The 17,850-nt window shown below is 44.1% G+C and overlaps 1 protein-coding gene across 3 annotated transcripts in view; it reads left to right on the top strand.

Moving 5' to 3' along the window:
• The window catches only part of ULK1 (unc-51 like autophagy activating kinase 1), a 69,439-nt gene that overhangs the window by 31,835 nt on the left and 19,754 nt on the right, over window positions 1-17,850 (top strand). For 2 of the 3 annotated variants that reach the window (XM_065739114.1, XM_065739113.1), the window contains exons 10-15: window positions 2,892-2,974; window positions 7,587-7,637; window positions 13,487-13,575; window positions 15,622-15,787; window positions 16,620-16,680; window positions 17,030-17,119. In XM_065739114.1, the coding sequence (XP_065595186.1) occupies window positions 2,892-2,974; window positions 7,587-7,637; window positions 13,487-13,575; window positions 15,622-15,787; window positions 16,620-16,680; window positions 17,030-17,119 (540 nt within the window). The remainder of the gene's footprint in view (window positions 1-2,891; window positions 2,975-7,586; window positions 7,638-13,486; window positions 13,576-15,621; window positions 15,788-16,619; window positions 16,681-17,029; window positions 17,120-17,850) is intronic. The other variant, XM_065739112.1, reaches the window with a different exon arrangement.

Below are 17,850 nucleotides of genomic sequence, written 5' to 3'. Positions count from 1 at the left end.
GCTAAGCATTTCATTCTCCTTTAAGAACTTCAGATTATGATCTGAGGCAGAGGCGAATTTTGATCAGGATTAAAGTTGGTGTGTATTCTTTTAGATTCAATCCGAGGGCGTGATGGAGTAAAACACTCAAAACAATTCAGAGCAAAACCACTGACACATAGTTGGAGCCACACAGTCTGTGTAAACAGAAAGCAGATCTGTTTCCCGTACACGGTGTAAAACATGGCTGCTCACCTTTGAGGTAGTGACTCTCATCAAGAGAGATAAATAAGTCACAGCAATTAATAATCTCCCTGGCTCTGATCACGCTGACCTGCTGCATGGCTAATGTGTGCTGTAAGAGACAGTCAAGGGGAGAAATGAAACTCCTCTGAAAGAGGAGAGCATGTCTGTTCTTGTAGGGATTAGTCCTTTGTTGTGAGTTCTATCTCTATAGACACTCTTCATTTACTATTTTCACTCATCTCTACTTTTGAACTCCTAAATTTCGCAGTATTTAAATCCAAACCCATTATTTTCTTCACCATAGAAGTTGGATCCAAAGTGGCCTTTGTGTTAATGCTTTCTGAAGTTTGTAAGTTTTAACATGAGCCGCGATCTGTGCTATTTCCTGAGTAAACACAAATGAACTGCCTCTGCCAGCCCTGCCAGTGCAGGATGGGGCATGAAACTGCTCAGGATCTCATTCTCAGACAGCAGCAGTGCCAGTGTTTGCTTTTGTTCTCCCTGGGGCTAGGCATGCTGGCACCCAGCTCCTCGGCATCACCATGGAAGATGGCATGTTCTGGCTTGGGAATGGGGTGGGGAAGAACAGCTGATTAAATCCTCACCAGCAGCCTCTACCTCCCAAGCTGATGCTATTGCTGACAGGTGAAATGCCATTCTGAGGTGGGGAGCCCATGGCAGTGGGAGCAAGCCCAAAGGCCTCATAATTTTAATAGCACTGATCTCAATAACTAACATTCATTGCACTGATTTGCATGGCAAAGTATATTCTAGATCACGGAAGGAAAGTGGCAGTTTTGTTGCTTAGGTTTCTAAGCTTGATGTTTTGGAGGTGAGAGATGGGAGGAGGCAAACAGGCTGTTAATCTGCCATCCCCTCAATCTGTTATAACATCTGAGGTCTCTACTTGACCTGCCTGTTTCTTGGCTTTAAAATCATACAAAAGCTAAAGTCATTGCTGGGAAACGGGCTCATTTTGGATGAGTGCTTTGTGTTATGGATAAATAAATGATGATGCTAACACTGGAGGACTGCAGATCTCCAACACTAATCTATTTTTCAGGAGACTTGATAGCTGTGGTAGCCTCAGTGTGCTTCTAAGGCACACGCTTTTTGACAAAAGTTTGTTTTTCTTGGCTCAAACTGAGTCTTAGTTTAACTGTATCCCACCCGGAGTGCTGTTGGTCTCCTCTGCCAGGCTGGGAAGAGCACACAACTGTTTCAGTGTCAGGGATGGAAAAGCATCTTCTCCAGTACAAATGGGGTGGTGTATGTTTGCCGTGATTCTCTGTTCTAGGAATCACTGGGTTCAAATTCCTGCACAGGTGAAGCCTAGGACTTCACAGAAAAATAACCAGATAGTTCTGAAGCCTATAAATATACACCTTGCCCAACATCTCTGGTTTCACTTCAGACCGAATGGCATTCTGGTAGTGCCAGCTAGCACTTTTTCTTCCATTTGACCCAGCTTCTTTTCCACCCTGTCTATGGTAAGGGTAGATGTGGTGGAAGTGGTGCAGGAACAGTTGTTTCTCCCAGTGTTCATCAGCCTTGCATTCAGGGTGGCAAGTGATGCCAGCCCAGCCAAGTGGAGTACTGCCTGAGTGAGCCTCGTGCTGTGCTGCTGAGTAGGCTCAGGCTCTGTGCACTTCAAATTACTGTGCTGAGCGCTCATGCCATTACCTCAGCTGACCCTTGTGTGGGGATTGGGAAAAGCCTGGCAGGCTGCAGGGCCATGCTGGGCACAGCCATGATAAACACAGTTAATACTGAGTGGAGTTGGAGCCACCTACGCTTAATTTGGAGAACTGTGCTCTGGCTGCACGCAGCTAGAGCCCCTAACAGTGCTTCTGGTTACAGAGGAAAGTAGTAGATCTGAATCCACTTATGCAAGAGCTGAAGTCTGCTTTCCCTTCCTTAATCCATTCATTTATTCCCTGCTTCTAACAGTACATTGGAGTTACAAAGATCTGCCCTGGCCTCTCTCCCATCTGCCTATGGGATTGGGGTGAGAACAGTGATTTACTGTCTCTTGTGCTGCATTGACCATTGAAAGGAGTATTTTTTTCCTTGTTATTTACTGGAAGGTGGGGAAATAGCTGCACTAATTTTAGCTAGCTTGGGTGCCAGATGCTTAGATCTTAATGGCCTTTGGTTAATAAATGTTGTTTGTATATCAAGGAAGCAAACAGACAAAGGTCACTTGCCAGCTGTGTTTAAAACGAAATGCCTTAATAAAATGGTAGTAATTGGTGATACATATTCACCACCAGATTCTTAATTGGAAACTTCCCCTCATTAACTGCTTTATTTTAATGACTTCTTTATTCCCAGTAGAACAAGTAGAAGAGATTTTATTCAGTGTGAAATATTGCCTATTGACTGGATTGAGCTGAGAACCAGAGGGATGGTATTGGCACTACTGCTGAAGGGGGAACTGCAGGTGCTCATGGGAGAGGTCACTACAGCTAGATTAGTGTAGCATTAACAATGACAATGGGGAGTAAAGGCCAAACAGGGATGCAAATGGAGATGATGTTCAGCCTCTCTCCAGTGAGCCCAGCAGGTACAATGCAAGTTTGCATGTGCAGTTTGCCTCCCTGAATATGCAGAAGTAGCTTAAATAGCCTGAGAGTCTCTTATTTTGCTTTTGTTTTCAATCCTAGCATCCCCAGGGAGACATCAAGCCACCTGAGGCAGCTACTGTTGGGCCTTTTGCAGCGCAATCATAAGGACCGCATGGACTTTGGTAAGAGACCACTTCCAGTTTTAGTTCTGCTGCCAGTCTGTGCCTTCCCTTCTGCCACTGCAGTGCACAAACCTCTGTGGTTTTGGAGAAGCAGCTAGACTGGTGGTGTCTGTGTTTAACTGCCCGGGAGGTTGAATGATCTTGATGATTTTAGTATGTGCCAAAAAGGTCAGTACGGATTCCGGTAAAGCTTTGTGAGCCCAGAGATTTGGCAGACTTCATTCTTGCTTTCTAATTTATGTTCCCTCTCCTGGCTTCTGCTTTGGTCATCTATCTTTCGTGTTCAGCATGCTACCAGGTGAAATGTGCATCTTGTGCATCCCAGTTCTTAACTGTCATAGTTGGTTCTAAAAGCTCCAAACTGTCAATTAAGTGGTCAGTTGAGGTAGTAATCCCCCTCTTCCTGGGTCTGTTGTGATAATCCAAGCCAGAAGACTGTAGTTTCTTGCAGACCCTTCCCTTCTTCTCCAGCTTTTTGGAGAAGAATGCCTTAGTTCCCCTGGGGCTCCAGCCATCAGTCTTCTGTCCGTCACTGTAGGTCTGTGTCTTGACATCCTGACTTGACTGTGATGGAAATATCTCTTAGTAATTATTCCTTCTAGGCTGAGAAAAACATTAAGTGCAAGGCAGTTCAGGTTTTAGTAGCCTCTTCCAGGTGTGTCCAGTTGAGCTAGAAGGCCAGGAGAACCTTTTCTGAAAGCCATGATCTCGAGGAAAGCAGGCAGAGGTAGAAGTTTTTCTCAAGTCTCTTAAAGGACCAATTCACCTCAAGACAACTCTGGTCTTTTCTCCTTTTCCTTTGGGTAAAGATAGCATAGGCCTTTCTCAGGTCAAAATCAGGACAAGAATAGTGTCTCTTACCAAGGAAGTTGGTCCTGATAGCACACGATCCTCTGAAAGCAGAGGAGAACAAGTGAGCAGCTTGCAATTCATTGGTCTGTGCTGCTGGTGGGATGGGTATATTTTGTTTGAGTAGCATCTAGCACTGGGTAAGCCTTTTTAAGTAGTTTCCCTGCTTTTGGGGTCTCAGCCCACAGGTCTTTGTGAAATATCAGTTGGGCAGTATCACAACACAGATACAGAATCACTTGAGTTGGGAGGGACCCTTTAAGGTCATCCAGTCCATCTCCTCTGCAGTGAACGGGGACATCTACAGCAAGAGCAGGCTGTCATACAATCAGCTGCTTTTTGCAAAAATAGAGTGAATAAAGTATGCTCGTGTGTGTTTTCAGAATATTACTGGGAGTCAGACTTGGGATAAAAGGGTTTGTAACTTGTCTTTTGTGGGTTTGTTTTCTGTTATTTTTTTTCGTTGCTTATCAGCTCAGGTGCATTGTTTCCTTCAGGGCAGCATGTGCTAGTTGATGAAGATAAAGTGGATAAAGTATTTTGCAGCCTTTGTTATTCCTTTGGATTAGAGATATCAGCAGTGACTTTCTGGGGACCCTGTCATCTGGGTAAAGCAAGCATATGCATTAACAGTCTGGTGGTAATTACTGCATGCTGAATGTAAAGGAGTACTGTTTACGATCTTGCAGGAGTAAGAAAACAAGCCTTTTCAAAAGGGAGTTATTGGAGGTGCTGACAGACTGACTTGAATATAAGTACCTCTCTCAGTTGTCTCTGCAGATCTTCATCCGGGTTGTGGATCTCTGCCTTTTTTGTCACACTGCTGTACATCTCAAAAGAAAAATACCTTTGAGGTTCCCATTTCCCTGATGTCACAAATGGAGTCTAGTGAGCTTTTGTAGCCACCTGTTAGCTGTTTTGTACAGCTTTGGAATAGAGTGCATGAGTCATTGTCTCTAGCACTTGGAAACTTGAGGTAATACACTTTGATTTCAGTCAGGACAACAGTTACAGAACATCTTGCTGGATTGAGGTTGTCTCCCCTTAGTCACATAAGGGATCGTTTTCTCTACAGATTGGCATGTCCTTGTAATATGTAATTATTTCTTAGGGGAGGTTTGTGAATGTATTGTTAAAGGAGCTTATGCTTGAGGTGTTGCTTGTGCATTATAGAAGGATGCCAGGCAGCCATTCAGATCTGCGTTGGTCCATGTTGTATTACAGTACCTCCTGTCAGTTAAGAGGAAAATATGTTCCAGAGCAGTGATTTATTAAAAACTGTTACTCTTCTTCCTCGTCATGCAGTTGTGTTTTGCCTCGTCTCTCCTTCCTTCTGTCCTCTGACCCTTTACTTCTGCCTCAATATCTGGGCTTCATCTCTGAGTGTCACCCAGCTGTTTTCCCTGCTGCGTTCTGCTGCTAGGTCTTCAGCTCCTTTACCCTCCTGGGGGCTTGGAGACTGAAGTACACTTGCTGAGTTGACCTTTAGTCTTTTCCTTTGAGTGTTATCTCGGATGGTGCCTCTTGCCAAAGCAGTAGCACTGCTTGGCTGAGAGCACTTCCCTGTGCCCAGATATTGCTGTGTCTCCAACTGCTACCTGTGGCCAGCTGCACACAAAGTGTTAATGTCCTGCAGTTTAAGATCCTGTCTGAAGCAGATCTCCCTCTGCCTCCTCTTCCCTTAGATGGTTTTCCTAGTAGACAGGTGCTTTGGCCTGCTGCTGGCAGACTAACCAAAGGCTGCTCTGTTCACCTATGCTATTTATAAATGGTTTAACTTGGCTGGTGGTCAGTACCTTTGTTAGCTGTCCCCTTACTCTTCTGTGCTCTGAAGGTTAGGACCCGTGTGTGCTGCAGGCCAGGGCTGCTCCTCTTTGGTCCCTGAGGCCCTCTGTAGTCCTTTAGAGATGGGAGCAGTGTCCTCCACAGAGTTCTCCCACGTCTCAGCTACTTCACACGACTGCACTGCATGAGGCTGAAGCTCCTTTTACTTGTTTTATGTTCTTCTACCAGGAACAGGTGGTCTTTGCAATCTCAAATCTAGAGGAAAACAAGGAGGGTTTCAAACTGCAAGCCACCTGTTGATGATTATAAGCTGAGTTGTTAAATTTTTGCTTTGTAAGCACAGCTAACAAACAGGAGGGGAAAACACAAAAGAAATCACCACTTCCATCCTCTGAGATGTTACTACATAACCAGTTGAATTAGTTGGGAGGAGTGGTACCTCTGGAGGAGTGGGCTGAAGAAGCAGCATGAAAATTAAGCAGACTAATGGCTGCTGACTATTGAGGATGTTCTCCATCCACAGCAGATGTTATCTGAGATTCCAGCATTCCCTGCCAGAGGTTTCCATTACTTCTGTTGCGCTAAGCACCAAACCAGTGTGCAGTGGTGAGAAAGGGCTGAGGGGAAAGGGATTATGTTTAAACAAAACAAAAAGCCCCACAAAATTGAAATTGGTGTCTGCTTTCTGGGAAGCTGACTGGCCAAAAAGGAACTGTTTACAGAATTCAGAAGTCTGTAAACCTTGGGTGTTGCAACAGGAAATCCATGCTGGGAAAACAAGTTGAACGGCTCGCAGTTAGCCAAGTAATCAGTGCTGATCCATGACTAATGCTTCTGAAAGGCTGAGTTGCTTTGGGTTGCTGGTCGTGACAGGAGGAATCAGCACAGAAGTGCAGTGGATTGGAGATGAAGGAATCAGAGAAGCTACTTAAGAGGACAGGAAAACATGCAGAGAGTCTCTATCAGGCCAAGACAGAAGCATTTCATAACCTGGTTAACTAGAAAATTCTTCCATAATGAATGAAGATGTGGCACTTGTGCTGGTATAAGGAGTTTTGGGCTTGTAATTCAGTGGTGGCCTTTTGGAAAATGCATTTCTGCCTCAAATACAGGCTGAGTTCAGCTCTGTGTATCGTGGAATATCACTTAGTAGAAGTCATTTGTCTCTTCTGTGGAATTAGTGACAGCACAGTATAATAAAAGTATAGCTCCCCTGGATCCCTACGGTTGTGGTGACTTGTCATTCTGATCAACCACAAATTGTGCCTTTTAAGGCTACTTGGCATCTTAGAATTTGCCTTTTATTGCTGATAAGAGCTTTTGACACAGTCATAGTCATACCAGCTCTTGATATAGTCACAGTTTCTGGCCATCAACAACTGATTCCAACAATTGTGATTGCTGTTGAGAGCTGGAATTATTCATGGTTAATTTAGTGAATGCTTCTGACAGCCTGGGCTTGTAGCTTGCAGCAAAATATTACCAGATTCTTTAATAGTCTATGGGGAAGGAAAAACCACTTGGACATGCTTGACACTCACCACCAGTACTAGGCATGCTTTTGGCAAAGCTTTTTTTTTCCTTGCCTTTCTTCATTAACGTAGGTGGCCCGCCTGGTTTCCCTCCTCACCCCTAGCTGATGTTGCAGAGATGCCTGGTAGCACAAGAGCTGCTGTTTTTTATTTGTTTGGGTTGGTTTTTTTGTTTGTTTTCCTCATACTTTGTGATCCTTGGATACAAACAGCATCATTTTTTTTTGTGGAAAAAGTCCCACATCTTTGCCAGTCCCATCGTCGTTCTTTACCAGTGCTGTCTGCAATAGTCAGCTCCCATGGTTAAGTGACCAGGTTGCATGGAAAAATACTGTAAAAAAAACAACAAAAACAAAACACTGTACCTTGTTAAGCTTGAACTGCTTTGTCAAGTTCTTACAGTCTCTTCCTTTCACCGACTCATTGTTCTTGGTATTTTTTTTCAGATGAGTTTTTTCATCACCCATTCTTGGATGCAAGTGCCTCAATGAAAAAATGTAAGTGCTGCATTCTCATTACAACACTTTTCAAACCATGATGTCTTCATGTGTTGCTAGTTCAAAAGGAAAGAAAAAGACTGCTTTATGCTTTTGTGGCTGTTCAAGTGTGGTTCAGGGGTCGTTAGTGTCACATCCAGATTTTGCCATCAGAATGTATTTAATGTTGCTGAATTATCTTCCAAGGGAGAATTTGGGGTCTATTTAGAAACCTAATTCAGAAGTAAATGTAACTCTGAAATGCATTCAGCTCTTCTCTTGTCCAGTGGGGATACTTGCAGGTAAACAGGGTTATGTGGCAAGATCTTGTTTTCACCTGTATGTGTAGGACAGCTCAGTACAGTGAATGGGCAGAAGAAGCTGACGTTGTTGTCATCGCTTTCTAGGTGTGGTCCCTTAGGTTTGGCTTTGCTGAAATGCAGGTTCCAGTTAAATATATTTTTTCAGTGTTTACCTCAAAATTCTTGCTAAATTTTGTTTTGGAAGGGGATATGTTTCAGAGCACTGTGAGAACTGGTTGATACAGCACAAGTTTTCTATTGAAAATCCTTTTCTCTCCTGAATCAAAACTTTTGAAAACTTTCAACCACGTTTACTGTGATTCAGAGGTTTATGTTTTGTGGAAAGTAATTCAGAATTGCTGCCAGTGCATGGGATATAATACTTCTCTGGCCAAGTGACTGATTTAATGGAATTCTGTATAGCCCTCTACTTTCTTCTGTAAAGATATTCAAGGGCCTTTAATCTTTTTAAGTAAGAGTGCCAAGATTTCCAGCAGTGGCTGCTTTGGGGTGCCTGACACAAGGGCTGGGAGTTTCAGAGGAAGTGTTCCCAGTGGTGTCTGAACACACAGCACCTTGGACAAGTGTTGCAGTGAAGTCTCCCACATCTAAAAAGCCTGCACTGATCTTCATCTCTTGCCTCCTCTTTCCTGGTCCAGAGCAGAACTTGAGTTATTTCTGATACGGTTTTTTAACTGTGTATGTAGGTGACCATCCTGCAGGCAAGAAAAGATGCTTCTGGTTTAGGGGAGCTTGCAAGCCAACAAGATGTGGTGTGAGTCCAGGGAAAAAGGGTTGCTCCACAGGCAGGAAAAGATTCTGCCTGTTTAGGACTGCTCCTAAACCAGCTGAACCCTCTGGACCTGCTCTACCACTGCTTTCTGGGAAAAAGCCTGCGAAGACTGATCCCTGTGTGGATAGGGGAGGACTCCCACTGCTCTGCCTTGCACACTCACCAACTCATCTGCTGCCTCCAGCTGTTCCATTGCTTCATTGGCCAGGAGAATGGCAAACCCCCTGCAAACAGGAAAGGGTTTTCATGGCTTGGCCCCAATTTCCAACTTGTGCACATTTGCTGTGTGGAAACCAGAGGCACCATTACAAGCAGGAGACTGTAGCTCAGCCTTTGCCCCCAGCTGCACCAGAGTTAATGGTGCCTGGTCAAGGCCAAATAAAGAGGGCACCTGTGCAGGCAGGTAAGGACTATCATTACTCTAGACCTCTGCTGTCCCCCATCCCCAGGCATACATCCACGGCCTGGAGTCCTCTGCAGGCAGGATACACCACTACTGGTTTTGAAAAGTTGAGGGGAGAAATACATTCCCATCTTGGGAAGCCATTAAGTTGTGTACTGGGAGAAGACTGCTACTGGAGAAGAGCTTTCTTGTAGTCTGCCACTGCTGGGTGGCAGTGGTGGATGGAAGCACCTGGGAAGAGCAGTGAAGAACCTGGACTACTTCCACGTGGAGCCTTTGATTTTCCAATAGGTGAGAGAAGAACCAGTGTGTCAGCAAATGCCTGGATCATGTTGACCTTGTAAAGCTCACATGAATTGCTCATATCAGGATGCTGCTTAACATGGTAGCAGGCTTCATATTTACACAGGTCTAGATGATGAAACGAGACCATGGTGGCTCAAGGGCTGGTTCCCTACAGCTTTACATGCAGAGCTATGCCAAGCTTTGTGTGCTGCCTTACCTATATGAATTGCTGAACGGAGGAAGTATCAAAGAAAAGAAGAAAGGTGGTTACATCAGAATCATGATGGTTGTGCTCACACTGAATCCAGAGTCCTCAGGCTTGGAGGAGGGACAGTATATCCTTGCATCTATTCTCCCATGGAGCTGATAGTTGTGCTTCTTGTATCTTCAGTGGAAGCGGGACTAGCACATTCAGATTTGAGCATGCAAGTTTCTTATAGGAGAGTTTGTTGCATCATCTGCTCAGGTCTACAACCCGAGCAGAGTGCAGTGTCCTCTGCCCCTGCGGGCAGGTCAGTGCTTGCTGCAGAGCTGAGGACACCATCCAGGCTTCCAAGAGGGTCGTCCAGGTTTGGTCAGAGCACAGTAATGAAAAACAAAGAGCCCTGAGCTATTCATTCTGTTGAGATATGTTAGCACACCATCCTGTGAAATCAGAAAGGAAGGTTTTGTTTTTTTTAAACAGTGAAATTTTGGAATTCAGAATGATATTGAGGAGTTGTTTTACTATAATGCAGTTATAGAAAAACTGTATTTTTCCATAACTATAAGTTGCCAAGAAGGTGCAGGCTCCATCACTTACATGAATTTTCACATTTTTCAAGCAAGGTCGATTTCTGTCAGAAGTCTTTAAATATGATATTTCTGACAAGCTCATCCTCTGCTCTGCAGCTTCGAGGGATTCTCATCTCCCTCCAATCATCTCATTCTGGTGAAGCAAGGACCTCAATCTTCTGTCGTTCAGGGTTCACCACAAAGCTCTGATTGCCGCTGGCTTTAGCCTGGAGAGTGGGTTCAGGGCCTTGGATTTTATTAACTAAAACATCCACTTTTCCCTCGTTTATAATTAATTTTATACTGTGGGTTTTGTACCTGTGACTAAGAGTGTACTGCAGATGTGTACAATTTTGTTAATAAAGTCTTTAAAATACCCTGTCTAGTCAGGATGTCGTCTTTCTGTAGCCAGGATTCTGATCTCCTTGTGGTATGGGGCAGTGTGTTACAGTAATAGGGTGTAATTACATGCTTGTGCAAGTCTGCTCAGTAAACACACAGTAATTGGTACCCGAGCAGATTGTTTTGGACTTCTTTTGCTCCTGTCTTTAATGAATGCTAAGCTACTACCTCCTTTACTCTGACTTCAGACTATCAATCATGAGCAGTTAGAGTTCATAAGCAGACACTTCGGTGCTAGTGGGATGGTTCAGTGTCTGGGAGATCTGTCTGACTTGGTGGCTTTTTCCATCTTCATAATCTTGGTGTGCCTAATTGCCCAGGAGAAAATGAGCAAAAAATCAGCTGAACTTACATACAACAAGATGTTAGTGGTGCAGTTTTGTTGCTTTTTTTTTAACTTTATAAGGAACTTATTCTTCAAGCAAGTGCTTTCCTCTTGTGCTCAAACTATTGCCTTGTCTGCAATTAAGTAACTTATTAATGGTCAGTTTTGATTAAATCCAGATAATTATCAGAGCACTTCTCCAATGTGTGTAAAACTCTGATTACAAATAAAACTGAAGGAAAGCTTGAGGATTAGATGTTTTTAGGGCAGCCAAGTGTCTTGTAGGATGATGTGCCAGCAGGGATTTTTGCAGGGGTAAGATCTGGTGTCAGGATCCACACAGCTGGAGCACAGGCTTGTCTTTGTGGCTCCTCACTCTCTAGTTCAGAAACCAGTTGGCGTTGGATATCCAACCAACGTACACGATGACTGCTTTGTTGCTGGAACAAGTTGGAGAGGACAATTATGAAAACAGACTTATTTACATTACAGTTACAACCCATCAATTTCTGGATTTGGGTGGGGGCCTACCATTCGTGTTAACATTCCCCACATTCAGACTTGAGCCGAAAACATGATGAGCCAAGTGTTTGCACCCTTTTTAATTTTAAACTGGGAGTGCCTGGGTGTGTGGAGGAGATGGAAGCAAGTGTTGTGCTTTCAAGCTGCCCTATGTGCCTTATGTGGAAAAAATGTACCAACATGTGTATGGAAGGCAGAGATGCATGGATTGAAAGTCCATTTTTAGTATCAGGACCTTTTGTATTTGACCTCAAGGTATTAGTGTGGATTTGGGGAGCTTGCTGAGTTTAAAATGAGAACGTGATTAAAAATGCTGTATCTAAAGGTTGGGCTTTGAACACATACAATTTCAATGTCAGTTTCAGTTGGTAGTGAAGTCTTCCTACTTGTCTGTCTTTCTAGATTAATGGAAAGCTGGCCAAAGCAAGCAGACAGAATTAGAAAAGTCTCAATTCCAGCCAGGTTTAAATCAATAATAAACACAAAACCAAAATTAGAGTGGAAGGGACCTTGAGAGAGAACTGATATGACTCTAATGAAAATACCAATTCCAGGAAAAACAAACAGTGCTACGAGTTTTACAGTGGGTACACCTGGATGCAGTTCAAAAACAGATTAGTGGGAGGGTCTGTCTGTGCAGGGGTAAGCTGATCTAGAGCAGCTGGCAGGATAAAAATGGGGAGATTCTCCTATGGTTTTTGGTATTAAATAGTTGAGAAAGGTCCCAGGGATTCCTCTGTGGGAGCGTGTGAGCTCAGAGGTGGTGTGGTGTGGGCAGGACAGGGCTCTCTGTTTTGCAGGCAAGTTCCCAGACCTCTGTGTGTGTTCCCTGAACGTGGGGAGTGTGAGGCAGCTGTGCTGGAAGCCCAGGGAGCTGGAAGGGGATATGGGTGGTGTAGCTCTCCATGCCAAGCTCTTGACCGACCTCCCAGAGCGTCCATCTTCAGGGCACTGCAGTGCTTGCTCCTGTACAGGATCCAGGGCTGTGTGCTTTAACATTCTGTTGCAGGATGCAAACCAAACATGGGATAAATGCAGGGGGTTAAAAAAAAAAAAGGACTCTTATAAAGCTTTAGAAAGATTTCATTCATCGTGGTTCTACCATGCAGTGTTGTGGTGTGTATTCTAATGCACTGAGGAAGGCACCTGTATGTGTGCATCACTGCAGCAGCTGGGGCTTCAATTGCACAAGGCCCCATGCTCCGAATCAGTTTCTGTTTGCAGTACAACTTAAACATTCAGTTTTTGTTAATGTTAACAAGTAGAGGGAGAAGAGCACCATGACCTTGTGCCAGTTAATAACTCTGCCCTTTTTTGGCTTTGTTTTCCCGTTGATAGAGTTTGTTACATATCTGTCAGGCCAAGGAGTCCAGCCTCTAAGTGGTTCTCTTTGTGCTAGAAGATACTGATCTTGTCATCCTTTAACCCTCTTTGATAGGCTAAATGGGAAGATCTTACAAAGCTTTTTATTAGAATGATTGTTTTCCCATGCTTTTATCACAAGAACAGTGTTTCAACAATTGCTGAGAGTTGTTGGTTTATTACTCTACTCTGTTGGCTAGAACTTTGCAGTAGTTAATGCAAAAAATGACAGAGTTCTACTTCAGACAGAAGTGTTCTTTTAGGTATTATTGCTCCTCCTAGCATTGACAAGCACGGAGTCAAAAAAGGTAGAAAATGGCACAGGATAGTAATCCTCTGCCAGCACAAGGGAAGAAAAGCAAAGCAGCATGTTCTTCTTATTTACTAGTCCCATCTGATCTCTGTTTGAAGTCACTCAACTACCAAAATGGTTGCACAGTCAAATTTGATCTTGGTTGGATGTTTGGAGAAGTTCCACCCTAAGAGCTGTAACAGTGAAATAGCGTGTGGAGGAGTGGATGGATGCAAGTCTCAGCCCTGAACCAAATACAATTTTTCTGCTGTTCTCCTTTAGTTCATACATGAGATAAACCTGATGTAAAGAAGATGAAAAAGACATTTTAGTATTGACTCATCTTATGTTGATAACTTATTTTGTGTTGATCTATCTTTTTTTTCTTTCTCTTTTTCCCTTATTTTTAGCTGCTTCTGTGCCAATGCCTTCTTATCCCAGTTCGGGCTCTGGTAGTTCCTCCAGCAGCTCTTCTACTTCCCACCTGGCGTCACCTCCCGTAAGTACATCTCAGTGGATGCACCACTTGTGTTTGCAGGCTTCTTGCTTCTTTGAAATGCAGCCTCTGCTTTTGCTGTCGTCTGATGTGAGTTACAGAAAACCTTAATTCTGCCTGGGTTTGGTGCACTGTCTTTTCCACTCTGCTCATACTTTGGATTCTGAATGTTGTCTTTCTCTCCACAAGAAATATTTCAAAGTGTTATTGCCTATTACGTGAAAAGCCTTTGTGAAAGGAGTTGGTGTTAATATGGCTCGTGTTGGCAGAGATAGAAAGCTCTTTGGGACCAAAAAAAGTCATTAATTCAGGGCATAGCACTGCTTATTTGGCTGCAAGTTCTCTGTTCTCAAGCAGAGTGTCTGCAACTTGACAGCATATCGACCCTTTTTTGTTGACAGAGGACCCTCCTCCTTCCTGACCAGCATTCCCAGCCCCACAGAGAGACACTCAGCAAGGCTGTTAGCTCACACCAGGCCAGCCACAGTCTGCTGGTTTCCTGAGGGTTTATCTGAGCTGACAACTTTCTCTCTGGTTACCTGAAATTACGAGAACTATCTTGAAGGGTGGGACATGAACTGACCAATGTAGTGACATTCCTCCAGCTTGCTGAACTGAAAGCTTGTGTCTGGAGGCTGCTGGTGGAAGCTGCCTTTTGACTTTGAGCTGGTGGTGTGATGGGTAGGAAGGAGGCCTGAATGTTCTTGTCTTCTCCCTGACACTGCTGCTTTTTTGCTTTTTTGCTGAGGTTTCCCCAGGCCAAGGCTTCTCAGCTGTGACTGAGGCTTCCTTTCTGCATTTGTGGAAAATATTTTATCTGCTGGTGTGGGAAAGGTGTAGGGGCTCAACGTGAAGCTGATGTACATTCTCGTGATGCGGGCTGCATGGAGAGGGAAGGTCTGTTCTCTGAATGTCACACAATTGTGTCCCTGCCCGTGTTGTCAGCCCCTGCAGCCCAGGCAGAAAAGTTGTTGGCTGGGGTGCTCCTTGGCCACAAGGCTCCAGAAGTGGGTGGATAGTATCAAAAACAGACTCTCTTCCCTTAAACTTTTCTGGTTCAGGGAGCAGTGCAGATTTGCTGCCATACTATGGGATCTCCATGTTAAAAGTAAACTGCTCCCATCCTGGTCTGTATTTGGAAGTTTTGCTGACAGAGGTGTGCTGGCTCAGCATGTGAAAAATGCCATGTCTGCAGGGCAGGGCTAGCGTGTTACATGGAAAAGAGCTTTGACAGCTGGGAAATTCCTTCTGCTTGTGTATACTGCATGTGCAGTGAGAGTCAGTCCTTGTAGGGATGGCAGGACAGGCTTTATGAGCAAACAGTGCTCAAGAAAAAGCTGGTTCAGATCCTTTCTCGTGAAAAAAACAAGCATTAGGATGAAGATTGTCTGTGCTATGCACAGTGGGCAGTTCTTAAACCATCCAGCCTACTCCATCTGTCTGTCTGTCAGAAGTGAGGATTGTGGAGCATCCTTCTTTTGGATGAAGAGGAAATAGGGCTGTCTAGACCCTGTTGTGCCTGTGAGGGTGGGATGGTGTTCATCTGCAGAATACTTGGCCTTCTTCAGGTCTAAATTAACTCTTCGGCATCCATACAGCAAAACAAGGCTGTCCCAAAAGTGCAGACACTCGTGTATGTGTTTGTGAGTAGATATGCAATGTGTAATATTAAAATTAAGAAATAAAATCTGAAGCTCTGAAAGCTTTCCTATTTCTCAGCCTCACCAGATTGAGTTGGTATCAGATGCACTGTTGATCCAGAAAGCTTTAGCAGAAGCTAAGGGCTGCAGTACCTGAAGTGAATTTTTCTTATCTGAGGTGCCTCAGACATGCTGGTACTATGTTTTGTATAACAAAAGATGCACAGTTCTGACACCGACATTAAAGGCTGTTCCTTTTCGGTGAACTGAACATCTGCCTCTGGCAAGCTACCAGCCCTGGTTTACGAGAGAAATGCTGTCTGTAGCCTTGTGCAGCTCGATTTAAAGGATCCAGCATAGTGATGAGGTAGCTGTGCTGAAGCCAGTGTTTGTTTTCTTCTTGAATTAGCAGTCTCTTGGAGAGATGCAGCAGCAGCTGCAAGAGAAGGCGTTAGCATCTCCTACCCAGGATTCCCCCGGATTTCTGCATGGATCGAAGGACTCTGCTGGAAGCAGCAGTAAGAATTCATCCTGTGACACTGATGACTTCGTTATGGTCCCAGCACAGTTCTCAAGTAAGTTGGCTTCTGGAAATTGCAGGCATTCTGAGGAGAGGGGGATGTGGGTCCTAAAGGTATTTAATAGACAGTTGAAACATTGATTAAAGCTGTTAGTTTCAACTGAGTAGCAGGAATGTTCTAGTTGTTAAGTTGCAAGAGACATCTGGCTGGCTTGTTAATTTCACAGGACATTTAGTAATTATCTTCAGAGATAGGATATGAGAGTAAAGGTTATTTGGGGAATTCGGTAAGAGATTGAACCTGGAAATCCAATTGGAAAAAGAGATAAGTAGGCTCACGGGGAAGTGTCTTCGTCTCCCAGAAGATGTTCCCGTATCATCCTATCTTCAGTTTCACTCAGCAGCACAGAGAAAGGCAAGATTTCAACTGCCAAACTGGATTTTATACTTGAAACATTTATAAGGGGGGAAAAAAAAAAGAGGTGTTGGATTTTTCTTCAGATATCTTGGAATTTGTTATTAGTACCTCTGTGTGTGTATGCTTTGATAGGAAATGCATGAAATATGGACAGGGGCCACAGCTCCAGTTCAGCTGCAGAACTAAGTATGTTTATGTATAAGTACTTCACCAGGATGTTGTTCAATCTTGGCCATGTGTGTGATAGTTTGCTGAGTTGGGACATGGTGATGAGTGCTGTGATTTCACCCATGGCATGAGGATCAGCAACATCCACAAACTTAAGTTTCAGCCTGCATGGATCTGTCAAATCTTTAACTAGAGAGGCAACTTGGCAGATCTTGGAGGAGCAGGAAAGTCTGCCCCAAATCTCAGCTGCTCTTTTTTGGGGATGCGGTCACTAATGTTTCTTCTCTCCCTTGTTCCTCAGGTGATATGACTGCAGAGGCTGCAGGAGGGAAGCCAATCCAAGACAGCCTGATGTACAGTGGGTAAGAGCCCCAAGGCAACTGAAATTGTTGAAGTGTTTATGCTAGTGTGAACACAGCTCGTTTATGGTTAGCTTTCTCATCCATTAGGACTAAAATGCAATTCATTTGCTGTAAGCGAGTATTTATCCTGGTTAAAATGGCATAAGAAAAATGCAGTCACCAACTGCCAGGTGATCAATGTGGCACTTGAATATTGGAGTGTATGTGGGGCAGCATGACAGATCCAGGGCTCCTATTATTAGACTCAGCAGAGGGTGCTGGGCACACGCAGCTCTGTTCTGTGTTCTGCAGGGGGAAGCAGGGATGTTTCATGGATATCTGACAGCTTGTTCTATCCTTTTTTTTTCAGGAGTTCTCTGGTTACTTCAGCTGGCTTGGAAAGCCAGGGAAGGACACCATCTCCTTCTCCCCCTTATAGCAGTTCTCCTAGCCCCTCCAGGTAAGGACTGTTCTGTGGTGACTATTAACCTTTGATTATTTAAACTCCCATTGACTTCCAGGATGGGAAGAGGTGTTGGTGTGTAGAGCAAGATCCACATCTCTCTTTTAATTAAAGGGTGACAAGAACAACTTAGGAGAAACTTCCCTGGTCTGTGGAACGTGATCCCATAAACTTAAGAGCTTGAATCTTTAGGGTATGTACTTAGTTTACAAGGAGCTGGCAGGTTTGCATCCCACCTCGTTCTTGTCTGTTGGAGAAGCAGGACATCCTTCATCTTCTATTTGTCTATATGGCGACTGTTGGGGGAGGAGAGTTGGAAGGGAATTCACACTCAGGGAGGAGGAAGCCCCTAAAATCTTACTAGAAAAGAAAATGTAGTCCCAGTCTGTGTTGTTGAACATGCTTGTCACATAAACAGAGCCCAGAAAATGACAAAACATAGCCTGAAAGCATACAAATAGAAAAGAGTATAGCTCAAAGCCTTGCTGACGTGATCAGATTAATTGGCAGACATATACCACAGTGTGGAGTGTAATTGCATGAGGCTTCTTATGCATTACCTGGTAAGCTTTTTAACAGCTTATTCTGAATAAACTGATTCCTTTGCATTCTGGGGATCAGTCCTTATTAAAGGATTTGGCCTTGTTTCTGGAAGGCAGTGAGCAGAAATTCATGGAAGTTCGCTTCAATCACTGCCTTCCCTTCACCGAACTGGACCCATATTCTGG

The sequence above is a fragment of the Cyrtonyx montezumae genome, unplaced genomic scaffold, assembly GCF_038088225.1.
Source record: "Cyrtonyx montezumae isolate F1298 unplaced genomic scaffold, pur_monq_1.0 scaffold_23, whole genome shotgun sequence".
In the NCBI taxonomy this organism is placed as follows: Eukaryota; Metazoa; Chordata; class Aves; order Galliformes; family Odontophoridae; genus Cyrtonyx; species Cyrtonyx montezumae.
Note: the sequence above shows the minus strand (reverse complement) of the source record. Positions and strands in the feature narration are given on the sequence as shown.